Genomic DNA, 13,481 nt, shown 5'->3' with positions numbered 1-13,481 from the left:
TCCCATTGCCATCCCTAACCCCACATCATGGGCAAATTCTCCTAGCAGCACTGGCTGCTTTCTATAAACAGATTTGAAAGCAGGACTAACAGTGTTTCCAATTCTCCTGCAAGCTCGAAGTGTATGTTTGGCATGGCTCTCCAGCTGCCAGCCAGGCTGAGCCCTCCACTCCCCCCATCAAAGTGCCCCCATTCCCTAAGATGGAGGAGTCCCCTCTTCCCCTACCATGCACACTGGCATCTTCCTAAACTGCTCCATAAATTCCATGGGCAGAGGTTGAATCACGCTTCCAGACCCACGCAACTCCCAGAAGAAAAGATGGGTGTTCCACGGTCATTGTTAGCTTAATTAATGGACTCTATGTTGTAATTTATTATCAAGCAGCAATTAAACAGAGATAAAATAGGCACCATGGAGGATAATTTCCTGTCTTGCAGCATGTGTTTATCAACAAGATGGAGGTAGTTCCTGGCCACTCAGAGTGCCTGCTTGCTGCTTTCTCTGAAGTGTCTGCTGCAAGCTCATTAAGACTCTCATTTTTTGTCTGATGAATAATTTGAATTAAACAAAGATCTGCTTTTTTTTTATTCCTAGAGCCCAAGTTTAAGATTTTTAAAAATCTTATGTGCATACATGTGTGTTTGTGAGTATGCATGCAAGTGCTCTCAGGGAGGCCAGAAGAGATTGTCAGGCCCCCTGGAGCTGGGGATTGTGAGCTGTCTGATGTGGGTGCTAGGGTCCAAGTGTGTGGGAGATATTTCAGATTCAAGTCATAGCAGTAGCCCGTAGATTCCACCCTATGTCCAGAGTGGGCATAGGAAAACCCAACAGGAGGAATAATTAAACATGAAGTTGGCGTGTGTGTGTGTGTGTGTGTGTGTGTGTGTGTGTGTGTGTACATGTGAATGAGTGCCTGTGGAGGCCAGAGGTCAACTTAGGGTATCATTCCTTGAGTGCTGTCCACCTTGCTTTTGAGACAGATCTCCCATTGGCCTGGCAATGGTTGCTTGGATACTGAGACCTGGGGATCCTGCTATCTCCACTTCCCCAGCACTGGGATTACAAGTGTACACCATCACACCTAGATTTTTGTAGTGAGATACTCACTTTGTCCGCACCTGTGGCACAGACCACACCCATTGGGGAATGGGGACAGGGGCAGATGTTACCTGGGGGAACAAAGTCTGAGGAAGGAGCTCCCGGAGCTCTCTTGCTTGCAGCACGGGGACAGGAGAACATCCAGAGGCATCCTTGGGACCAGGAACCTGCTGGTGTTCATCTGTCCATGTTGTTAAGTTATTTCTCCCTGAATGAACATCTATTCGGCCTATCTGTTTCTCCTGATCCTTATTAAACCTCAATAGATTTTAATTAATATATATATATATATATATATATACATACATACAGACACATACGTGTGTGTGTGTGTGTGTGTGTGTGTGTGTTTCTTGAGGCTTTGTCTCATTCACTTTTCTCAAATCTTCCATTCCCTAGACTTCTTTTTTTAACCATGAAAATGGGAGGATTTCTGTGTCCTGTCCTCTGCTAAAGGCTATTGAACCATCCATACAGACCACGCTGCCTCTGGCCATTTCCAGCCAGCTCTGGGGGCTGGCCACAGGAGGTACAGCTCACCAGACTTAACTGCAAAGACACTGTCTGAACTGGTGCCCTTTTTGACTGTTTCCACAGCAATTCCAAGGAGGTCTTCCGCCCTCCTTTTCTTGAGGCCATGATTAATTTGTTGGAATAAAACATCCTTAATTGAAATCCCCTATAACACAGCAGCTATAGCTAACTGCTGAGTGTATGAGGGTCTAATACTGAACAAATCTGAATAAATTTAGAGGTGTTGCCTTTCTTTGCATTAACTAGCATTTTCCACAGCTTGAGCTTTGTGGCTCTGCCCTCCTGCCAGGAACCAGGGAACCAGGGACCTTGGAGGCCTTGGCCTATGGATTGATGCTGCCCACATCCATGGTGGATTTTCTTTCCTCAGTAAACTGACCTGGGCAGTAAAAGTGCACCTCATTGCTTCCCTAGTCATTGACTTTTGCTGCCTGTGTTACAGTGTGTGTGTGCACATGCATTTGCACTCATACACAGGGGTCAGAGGACAACCTACGAGAGCCGTTCTTTCTTCCACCTGGGTTCCAAGAATGGAACGCAAGTCCCCAAGGCTTGGCAGAAAACAACTTCACAAGTTGAGCCAGGCCCTTAGGTGTTTCTTAATCCAAATGAGCTGACAACAGGACTCAACCATGCTCAGGGCCAGGTACGTCACTGTCCCCTCTGCCTGTCCTCTCTGTTCATATGCCTTTCTCTCGCTCTCCCTTCTTTTCTGAGACACTCACGTTCCTTCTCTCAGTTAGTCTATCACCAGGATGACACATGAGAATTCTTTTCTCCCCTAATTAAATATAATCTGATCTTGGACTCCCTCTTCAATGGCTTCATCTTGGAAGTGATGCATCATATAAATGCCTTGTCATTATGATGCATTGTGCCAATAAGACACTCACACCCTGGTGGAATGACGTGGCCCAGTAAGCTATTAGCTCAGGGAAGGCAAAAGCAGAGATGAGTGACAGCCAGAGGCTGTTGCCTTTCAAATACAATCCCATGAGTGCTGAGGGAAGGAGATAGGAGCCATGGAGTATGGTAGGAAAAAAGCTCCCAAGAAAAGATGTTTTTGCACAGAAAGTAGCCTTGCGATTCCAAGAATATACCTCTACTATTTGGTAGTAATAGATGTCCTTTTTGCTTGGGACATGCCCACTTTATTCTTGCTTCGTTTTTAAAGATTTATTTCATTTTAATTGTATATAGGCATTCGGATCTATGCATGTTGAGTGCAATTGCCTTTGGAAGCCAGAAGGGAGCTCCAGGTCCCCCTGAAGCAGACTGGCAGTTGTAAGCAGCCTGACATGGGTGCAGGGAACCAAACTCAGGTCCTTGGTTCCTCCATACCAGCAGCCACTGAACCATATCCCTAGTTCTATTAGCTTCATTTTTAAAATGCATAATCTTATCTCAGTTCTTACACAATTGCATCTTGAAATTTTTTTCAAATAACATGTAGTCTTTGAGCTATGTGTATGTGTCTGTTCCTGTGTATAAAGGAACATTTACGTGTGGGAGTGTGCATGGATATATAGACAAATGCATGTGGAGGCCAGAGGTCGGCCTTAGTTGCTGTCTACCTTGTGTTTTGGGGACTGGGGCACTCACTGGCCTGGCACACACTGAGTAGGCTAGGCTGGCTGGACAGGGAACCTCAGGAATCCCTGTCTCTACTTTCCCAGCTCTGGGATTACAAGTGTATAGCACTGTGCATGGCTTTTTGTACATGGATTCTGAGGATGGAATTCAGGTCCTCATGCTTGCAAAGCAAGAACTTTACCAACTGAGCCATCACCCCAGCCCTAGAATGTACTCAAGGCAGAAACCTTGAGACAGGAACTGATATGGAGACCATGGAGGGGTGCTGCTTACCAGCTTGCTCCCCTACCCCAGATTGCTTCATTTACTTCCATATAAAACCCAGGATCAACAGCCAAGTAAGGGATGTTGCTGCTCATCTTTTTGGGTTGTTTGCTTTTTGTTTTGTTTCATTTGGGACAGGGTCTTGCAATGCTGCCTCTAATTTCAGGTGGTTCCTCTTGCCTCTGCCTCTGAAGTGAAGCCATGGCCAGTGAGCCCTAACCCCAACCCGCTCCCTGGGTGATTCTAGGCAAGCACCATAACCACTGAACCACACCTCCACTTTCCATTTTACTTTTTCAAATAAGGTTTTGATAGCTGTGAAATCCCTCACTACAGCCTCGGCTCATCTTGAACCTGCCTCAGACTCCTGAGTTGGTAGGATCCCAGGCCCGTGTCAACAAGCCCATACCTGTGCAAGGATAATTTCCAAAGACCTTGTTCATTTGAAATGGCGAGGATCAGAGTCCACAGCAAGTTGAAAAGTTGGGGCCGCTCATTTAAGCGGAATGGGTCCCCATCAGAGGAAGCCAAAGGAAGAGGAACATGGTCTGTAATCCCACCACTCAACACACAAGGACAGAGGTCCCCCACGACAAGGTGTCTAGCTCAACTTGCCAAATCAGAGACCCTGCTCAAATGGAGAGCAACTGAGAAAGACTGCCAGCATTAATCTCCGGCCTCTACATGCATGCGCACACAGACAAGCCCACAAACATGCACACACACATACATATGAAAAATGAAAACCAGAGACATCAGGTAGGAGTAGAGGAGGTGCTGGTAGGAGCAGAGTCAGGGCAGTGGGGACCCAGTGCACAGCCAGCCCACATATGCAGCCTGAAGAGTCACTGGAGTAGTCCGCTGTCCTGCAGGGCTGTTGAAGCACATGGGACAGCAGCCCTTAGATGGGGGACTTTGGGACAGAGCAAGAAACTCGAGTGTCCATGTGCTGCTGGGAATGCTCTGGAGTCAGGAAACACTAAGCCAATAAATAAACAAATCATGAACAAAATGGCGACATAGAAGGGAGGCTCCAGCTCTCCACTGGTTGGTGTGGACCGTTGTGTTTATGCTGAATCTGAATGTAAATGACGCCCTGGGTTAAAAGGTTCCTGTCCACTGCGAGCCTGCCACTTCCTCTTCAGAACAGCTCATAAGAGGCTCTGGAGGGACATCTCAGCAGTCCCAAGAGTCCTTGATGCTCTTGCAGAGGACCCAAACTCAGTTCCTAACATCTGTGTCAGGCAGTCCACAACTTCCTTTAACCCCAGCCCCAGGCAGTCTGACACGCTCTTTTGGCCTCTGCGGGCACTGCACTCAGGTGCACATCATACACAGACACATTACTTAAAAATAAATCTTTAGGCTGGGCGGTGGTGGCGCATGCCTTTAGTCCCAGAACTAGGGAGGCAGAGGCAGGTGAATCTCTGTGAATTCAAGGCCAGCCTGGTCTACAGGAGCTAGTTCCAGGACAGGCTCCAAAACAATACAGAGAATCCCTGTCTCTACAAACCAATAAATAAATAAATCTTCAGAAAAAGAACAGTGCTGGAGAAAAAACCTTTCCCTATTTAGATAGTCACATTCGCAAGAAGCCATCCTTACTGCATCTCAGCTGAGCACTAAGCTAACACGGAGGCTAAAGGAGCAGGTTGGAATCAACAGAACATACCCCATGCCTCCTGAACAGAAGGTACACAAACTTCATTCTTCCCTGAGCCTGCCTTTCCATGCTGACTGTGCCTGATTTGAAAATGACGAGAGAGCCCCTTAATGGCAAAGGCTTTGCGAGCCATGTTTTTATTGGCCATTTAATGGATTTTTTCAATGCGTTCCAGAGTCATTTCGCAATTATTGTCAGATTTTTGTTTATCTGGCTGTAACCTGAATATTTCAATTCTCCCTCAAGGCTGTTAAATCTGGGTTAATAGTTGTGAGTCTCTCTTAGATCATCTCAACTAGAAAATGCTTTTCCCCTCTAAATGAGAATTAATTGTCTTTGATGGTGGAGGTTTTATTTTTCTTCATGCATTAGGGTTGTGGATAATGGTGTTCATTTCTTCTCCTGGGCCCAGCAGGCAAATCCAAAGTGATCCTACCCCATTCAAAGGTATTCTGCCAGCATTGGCTCTTTGTAATATACTTCTCTTGTTCTTCGTGGCTTTCAAAAATGGGTGGGATGCTGTTAGCCTAAAAACTATCAGGGCTGGGGAGATGACTCGGTCAATAGAGTCCTGGCATGCAAGGATGAGGCCCAAGTTCAGTCCCCAGCAGCACACATTCAAAAGAGCCAGGTATGGTGGTTCATGATGGTGATTTCAGAACTGTCAAGGTGGATGCAGGGACATCCATGGGACTCACTGGTCAGTCATTCTTGCCTACTTAGTGAGTTCTGAGAAAGTGAGAATCTGACCTCAAAAAGTCAGGTGCACAGCACCTGAGGAGTGACACCCCAGGCATTCTGTGGCCTCCACACATACAGGCATGCACACAGAGACATTATCTGGTTATGTTGTGACTTGAGTAAAAAGTGAACTAGATGAGAGTGAGAGACATAAGGGCTTACGATCTGCAAAGGGATCAGAGTCCAGAGGAATTGGGAAAGGGTAGTGAAGACGGATTTCAGTGAATTGGGAAAGATCGCCTAAACCAAATGGAAATACGGACACCCAGAGCTCAGGCCATGGGGCGGGAGACTGAAGGATGGTGTATACTGCAAGTATGGAAGAGATGCTGTCTAACGGCATCTCAGGAGATGACTATAAAGCTGATGGAGACACAGCCACATTTGGGTTGTGAATCTTTGTGGGTGTGATCTGTGGACCCCTGACCATGCCCTTTAGAAATCAGTCTCTACGGAAACATGCAGAGCCCATAGTTCAGGGTGACCATAAAATCCTAGGGGGCTGACTGTGGTCAGAATAGTTGTCTAAATGACAACTCTAAGAATGGTCACAAAGAGCAAGTGCCACTGAGATGGCTCAGCAGGTAAAGGTGATTGCACCGAACCTGACAACCTGAGTTCTATCCCCAGGACCGGTGTGGTGGAAGGAGACAGCTGATTCCCGAAAGTTTTTCTCTGACCTGCTTTCACACCCCTACACACATGGGGTGTGGGGGGAGAGGGAGAAGGAGAATTTTAAGTACATAAAAACATAAGTAAGAACAATAGTATCTGCCACAGCATAAAAAAGACAAAATGCTTGAGAATACATTCAACCAAAGACATACAAGACCTATCCCACTGAAAACTATAAAACAACATAGAAAGGCATTACAGCCCTAGGGGGAGAGAGCTGGTGTGCATGGAGTAGAAGAACAAATACTATTAAGGTGGGTGGTAACCCTCCCTCAAACCAGTGCCCAGGTGCAATGCAACCCTGACAGAATCCACCTGCCTTCTTTTTTTTTTTTTCAGCAATTGAAAATGCAATTCTAAAATTGATTTGAAAACACCAAAGATGCAGCATAGACAAAACTGTTGATTGCAGAGAATTAAACTGAAAACACATACTCCAGTTCTAAACTCACTCTAGAGCTACAGTAATCCATGCTGTGGGGGCCAGAGTTTAAAGGGCTTGCCATGCAAACGTGGGGAGCAGAGGTCAGCCCCACAGAACCCGCATAAATGCCCAGTGGACACAGTGACCCATTTGTAATACCAGCCTCAGAAGGGAAAGCCAGAGGGTCCTCAAAGCCGGCAAGCTAGTGAGAGTAGCCACATCTGGCTTTGACTGACAGACCCTGCCTCCATGATTACAATGAAATGCAATCAAGAAAGACTCTTAACGATGGCATCAGTCCTCCGCGTGTGTGTGCAAACCTTCAAGCACACCATATACATTCAGAAACATTCATATATATGCATGCACTACAGACAGACACAGAGATGGGTAAAATAATGGAAGGAAAAAAGGAGAAACCCAGAGATCAATGGAATAGCACTGAAAGCCCCTAACTAAATCGTCACATTCACAGTCAACTGATTTCTGACAAGGGTGACTTGAGAGCCTTTTCAACAAATGGTGCTGAGGCAACTAGATACCCACATGAGAAAGAGCGGATTTGGACACTTCCCTTAGATCATCTAGAGAAGGAGCTCAGAGTGGATCAAAGGCCTAACTAAATATAAGAGCAAAAATGATGAAAGTCGTAGAAAACACAGGGAGCGATAAATGTTCCTGACCTTGGCGTTGTCGATGGTTTCTTAGATACATCAAAAGTGCAAACAAACACAGAGGGGAAAAGAAAACAGATTATTACCAAAATTAAAGATGCTCTGTGCTTCAAAGGACACTGTCAGTGCAGTGAAAACCTCACAGGATGGAGCGAAGCCTTCAGTTGTCATCTGAAGAAGCTCCAGCGTCCAGATGTGTGAAGAATGGCTGTGTCTCATAGACGAAAGGGAAAGAGGAGAAGCAGGGGGAAAGGGAGAAGGGAGGGGGAAGAAAAAGAAGAAATGGGAAGGAGAGAAGAAAGAAAAGGAAAGGTCTGCAGGATGGCTCAGTGGGTAAAGGCACTTGCTGCCGAGTCTGGGTAACTGTGTTCAATCCCAGGACCCACATGTAGTAGAGAGAGAGCCTGCTCCTAAAAGTTGTCCTTCGACCTCCACGCCCATATGCACATGTGTACACACACACACACACACACACACACACACACACACACACACTAAGAAACGGATAACTGAGACAACTCGTTTTTAAAAGCAGATGAAGTTCCTAAATGGGCATTTCCCCAAAACATATATGAAACAGCCGATATGTGTAACAATACTAATTATCAGAGAAATGCAAATCAAATCTCAAAGGTACGTGCCTGAGAAGAGTGAAAATCGGTGGCATGTGTCTTCCTGGGGAGACATGGGCAGACTCGCCTCACCCCAGGTAGGGCTCTGACAAGAAATCAAACAAACACTTAGTGAACCAGTGAATCTGTGGGGGTTATGGGCAGATGCGTGGACGCTGGCAGGAGCAGGATGACATGCACTTAGCTGCCTGTGCGATGACTCATGAAACCACCATGTACACTGTCATGCAGCTCAGGTGATCAGAGTCGTCCTTCTCCGTCGCCTGTGACTGTTCACATGATCCCCCGCCCCCCCCCCCTTAGGAGTCTCATCAGTTTCAGGAACTTCCTGGAAGTTTCTGTTTTGCTGACTTCCTGAGTCCTGAGGAGCTTCCTTGGGAGGAAGGGATCTTTTTAGTTTGGACAAAATTGCTGCACGACATATAAAAACAAAACACACACACAGAGAGAAAGAGAGACAGAGAGAGAGAGAGAGAGAGAGAGAGGAGAGAGAGTGAGAGACATTCTGTGCCAGTGTGTGATTCACAATGCCCCAAATGGAAACACCCCAAATGCCAGTAGTTGGTAAGTGAAGGCAAAGGACGTGGTTTAGTCACAGCTGGAAAAGAGACCAGAGTGCTTGAATCCACGTGCACCCAGGAACAAGAGAGGAGACATGGAGAAAGAGTGGCTCACACAGAGGGCTTGTCTTGACCAGTTGAAGCCGAGCATGGGAGGAAGGCCCATGAGGATTCTGTCCCAGCAGGGAGACACCTGAAGCAGTGCCTTGGGAGGCAAGAAACCAGAGCATGAGGAATGTGGGGAAGGAGGAGGCATAGTAGGCAGAACACACCAAGATTGCTCCAAGTCCAGACCTGAGACAAGGCAGGAGAACTTGGACACTGGGTCCTGGGTTCACTACTCTACCTTGCAACACAGAAGTCGACACGGGATCTGGTGGTTTGATAGCATCAGTTGCTTTTCTCACAGCTGTTGCAAAAAAAAATACCAGCCACAAACACCTCAGAAGGAGGATTCATTTTGACTTATGGTTTAGAGGGTCTTAGGGCATCACCGCGAGACAGGCAGAGGGCGCACATGGAGGCTGTCTACTTCATGGCTGACCATGACCCAGCATGAGATAGCAAGCAGCCAGGGATAACAGATCTGCAACAATGTCCCCCACTTATTTCCTCTAGCAATGCCCTACCCCCTAAATGTTGGACAACTTCCAAAAATGGTGTCACCAGTATGAGACCAAAACTGCAAAACATGAACCCGTGAATCATGTCACTCCATCTGTAACATCTGTCATCTTTCATACCGTGAAAAAATATCTGGGTACTGGTCCGAGAACCCAGAAGAACCTCTGTGTATAGACATGAACGTCCCACCAAGAGCTCATCTGCCCTTAGCTGTCTTGACACAGCCTAGCGTCACCTGAGAAAGGAGTCTCCACTGGGGATTGATTGCCCACATTACATTGGCTTCTGGATATGTCTGTGGAAGACTGTTGATGAATGTAGGAGGGCCCCGCCCACTATGGGCAACACCATTCCCTAGGCTGTCTGAGAAAGCTAACTGAGCATGGACCTGTGAGCAGTCCGGAAAGCAGCATCCTCCCAGGGCTTCTGCTTCAAGTTCTTGCTCCAGTTTCTGCCCGTCTTTCCCCGGTGATGGACTGTGGCCTGCAAGTGTAGGATGAAATAAACTCTGCCTTCCCCTAAGCTGCTTGTGATCAGGTCTGTTTTATTTCCCCCACTGCAGCAGACACGAAACTGGAACACAGCCCCCTTACCTGCCCACTCTGGCGCCGACACGGCTTGGGCTAGTATCTCATTTTCGCTGGTTTTGGTGCTTTTAGTATGGCGGGTCTGTCTTTCACACCCTAGCAGACCTCAGAAGGGAACCTCTTAACTCCGAGCAGCATTTAACTCTGCTCTTTAAACATCTGGGTCACAGATATGCTCAGTTAATTAATGTTCTTAGCACTGTTCATTTGCCTGCTGGATAATAGATTGATTCATAATTTCAACAAGCAGCTGTGTATATCTTTCCCTGGAACATAAAGGCAGCCTGCTGTCATTCATCAATTTGCATTTGGGTGAATTGAAACATACTTGGGGCAGTGTTGTTTGGGGAGGGGGAGGGGGGGCTTCTGAGTTTCTTACCATTTTGCCTCGAACAATTCCTCTGATTTGGAACTAATTTGCGTGTAGGGCACACATTCATGGCATCTCTCTCAAGGACACTTAATAAGCCTGCTATTGCATGTTCAAGGGGAGAAGCAAGGCTCCCTTTGGGAGATCGGAGCCAAGGGTTTCTGAGTAGCTTTCGCCAAAAGATGAGAACCCCTCCAGAAAATCTTATCACCAGAGAAGAGTCACTCCTGTGCCTGAGCAGAGTCCCCTAGTGTATTGGTTCCTTTGCTCACTGTTGTTACAAAACACCTGACAAAAAAACGGAAGGAAGAAAGGGCTAATTGGGGCTCACGGCCTAAGGTACAGTCATGCTCATGCTGGCAATGGCCTAATAGCAATGAAGAGAGAGATGAACACTGCAGCTCAGCTCACTGTCTCCTTTTTATTGAGTCCAGGACCCCAGTGTGAGACTGGTGCCACCCACATTTAGGGTGGGTCTTCCCTCCTCAGTTAATGCCCAGAAAAACCTTCAAGGGCATGCCCAGAGATTGCATTTGTATTCTAGATGATTCTAGATCCTGTCAAATTGGTGATCGATAATAGGCATCAAATCCTACTATCTTCCTGGTTGATTCCTAAGCAGAACTTGACAGGCTCTGTGGAAGGCTCAGTGGTTTTCCAAAAGTCTAAAAGTCCCTTCTGTTGAGCTGTGGGACCAGAGAAAGAGGTTGGGGGGGGGGACAGAGGGGAAGGAAGAAAGGGGGAGGGAATAAAGGAGGGAGGGGGGAGGGAGGAGGAGAAACAGATGGAGGAATAAGGGAGGGAGGTTTGGAGGAGGAAGGTATAGAGGGAGAGGGGAGTTGTGGGGTAGCAGTGTCCAGGCTCAGCTAGCCCGCTGTCCTCCAAGAGCCACTGTCCTGTGTGTTGGGCATTCGGAAGCGACTGGAATGGACAGAAAGCGGAGGTAAAGCTGGGGACATGAGCCATGGTGATCACCCTTCCCACCTTTCCTCCTCCACAGCTCGCCCGCTATACCAAGGAAGGCTTCCTGCACTTGGGTGCTCTGGGGACCACCACACTCCTCCCTGACACCCGCTGCCTGGTGGACAACTCCAAGAGTCGGTTGCCACAGCTCCTGGACTGTGACAAGGTCAAGAGCAGCTTGTACAAGCGGTGGAACTTCATCCAGGTGAGCTCTGTGGGGACATGGCTGGGGGGAGGAGCAAGATGCTATCAGCCACGGGGGAGAGGTTGTCATGGTGTGATGTCCCCAAGGCTGCACACACAGTGCTACTGAGAAGCCAGCTCTGCCAGCCTTGCACCAAGCTCACAGACCCATACCAGGAGGCCTGGAGGAAGGGTTCCCATGAGAAGTGGCCTGTCTGATTCCATCACCAGAGTTGGAGCTGCTTAGGATAAGCCATAGAGAGGATTCCTGAGCACTACTATGTATTCTCAACCAGGACTGAGAAAGTCAGCTCTCAGATACCCCTGGGAATTTCTGTATGTACACAGTCCTGTGTATGCAGGCATGAATGTATATATACATGTGGAGGTCAGAGGGGAACCTTCAGGTGCTGACTACCTTTATTTTATTTTGTTTTTAAGATTTTATTTTTATGTGTGTGTGTGTGTGTGTGCGCGCGCGCGCGCGTGTGCACATGCACGTGCACATGAGTGCAGTACTCACAGAGGCCACAAGGAGGTGCTACCTCTAGAGGTGAAGTTACAGATGGTGGGAGTTGGGCTGGGAACTGAACTTGGATCCTCTGGAAGAGCAGCAAGTGCTGTTAACAGCTGAGCCATGTCTCCATCCCCTACCCTGGTGGGGTTTGTTTTGTATTTGTTTTTGAGACAGGGCTCTCACTGGCTTGGAACTTGGCACGTAGACTAGGCTGGCTAGTCAGTGAGCTGCAGGGATCCTCCTGTCTGTCTCCCGAGCACTGGGCTTCCAAGTGCACAACACTATCCCCTAGCTTTTTTTATTTAAGTTTTGGGAATCAGACTCAGGTCTGCATGCTTCCATGGCAAATGTGCACAAGATGGATCTCAGGCTATTGGGCTTGGCAAGCTATCTCAACATCCTGCCCCCAGGATGTCTCTATCCTGCCTCAGTTGCCACCATTTGCCCCCACCTTCATTCAGCCACTCCAACAGGGCAGCCCCCAGGGACCCTTCCACGGCAGGAGAATGTGGATGGGATCTGTTCCCCCAGGAGAAGTCACAAGTACAGGAGCTACAGTGGTGAAGTCTCCATCTGCCTCTCTCTCCTTGTTTCTTTCCTTTCTTTCCTCCCAGAATGGAGCCATCATGAATAAGGGCACAGGGCGCTGCCTGGAGGTGGAGAACCGGGGCCTGGCCGGCATTGACCTCATCCTCCGAAGCTGTACCGGACAGAGGTGGACAATCAAGAACTCCATCAAGTAGATGGAAGGGAAGAGGGCACATGGAGCCTGGACCCAGGACAGGGCCTGGCGAGCCTCGGAACCGGCCACATGGTGGAGAAACAGCAGGCGCCCAGAGGGTGTTCAGGGGACCTCCCAGGGCTCCTCCCAGGCAGCCCCGAATAAGGATGTTAAGTCCCTCTCAGGCATTCAGCCTGGACACTCTGAAGATCTCCCCTCACCCATGTCTGGGAGACCAGGAGCTGCATCTTCTGGGTACCAAAGGGCGAGACTGCCCTTAGCTCTCTACCATACCATCTCCTACCCAGCACCAGCAGCTGGGTGTGGCAGAGTCTCTCCCTCTCTCTCTTTCTCTCTCTCTCTCATTTTCTCTCTCATCATTCTTTGCTGCAGCTGCTTGTGAATCTCACCCTGGCCCTCCAAGAAATGGGGGGGGACACTGGAGGCTTTAGCCACATCCTAGCTCCCTCTTAGAGAAGGAGGGGGCAATGAGACCCTGAGACTTCATTTCTCCTGAGGACACTTTGGCCCAGGTGACTGTTCATATGTCAAAGCGGCCACCACCCAGACCTTCCCAACGGGGTGACTTTGGGACAGCGGTTCTGGTTCTGAACTCTTGATTCTTCTTGAAGCACCCTGTCTCGGTCACCTGGAGTCC

The 13,481-nt window shown here is 48.2% G+C and overlaps 1 protein-coding gene across 1 annotated transcript in view; it reads left to right on the top strand.

Moving 5' to 3' along the window:
* Galnt17 (polypeptide N-acetylgalactosaminyltransferase 17) overlaps positions 1 to 13,150 on the top strand; it is a 384,262-nt gene extending 371,112 nt beyond the window's left edge. Inside the window, exons 10-11 of the mRNA XM_051204994.1 lie at positions 11,440 to 11,607; positions 12,717 to 13,150. Of these exons, the coding sequence (XP_051060951.1) occupies positions 11,440 to 11,607; positions 12,717 to 12,845 (297 nt within the window). The 3' untranslated portion in view covers positions 12,846 to 13,150. The remainder of the gene's footprint in view (positions 1 to 11,439; positions 11,608 to 12,716) is intronic.
* Positions 13,151 to 13,481: the final 331 nt, after the last annotated feature.

This window comes from Phodopus roborovskii, unplaced genomic scaffold, assembly GCF_943737965.1.
Source record: "Phodopus roborovskii unplaced genomic scaffold, PHOROB, whole genome shotgun sequence".
NCBI classification, from domain to species: Eukaryota; Metazoa; Chordata; class Mammalia; order Rodentia; family Cricetidae; genus Phodopus; species Phodopus roborovskii.
Note: the sequence above shows the minus strand (reverse complement) of the source record. Positions and strands in the feature narration are given on the sequence as shown.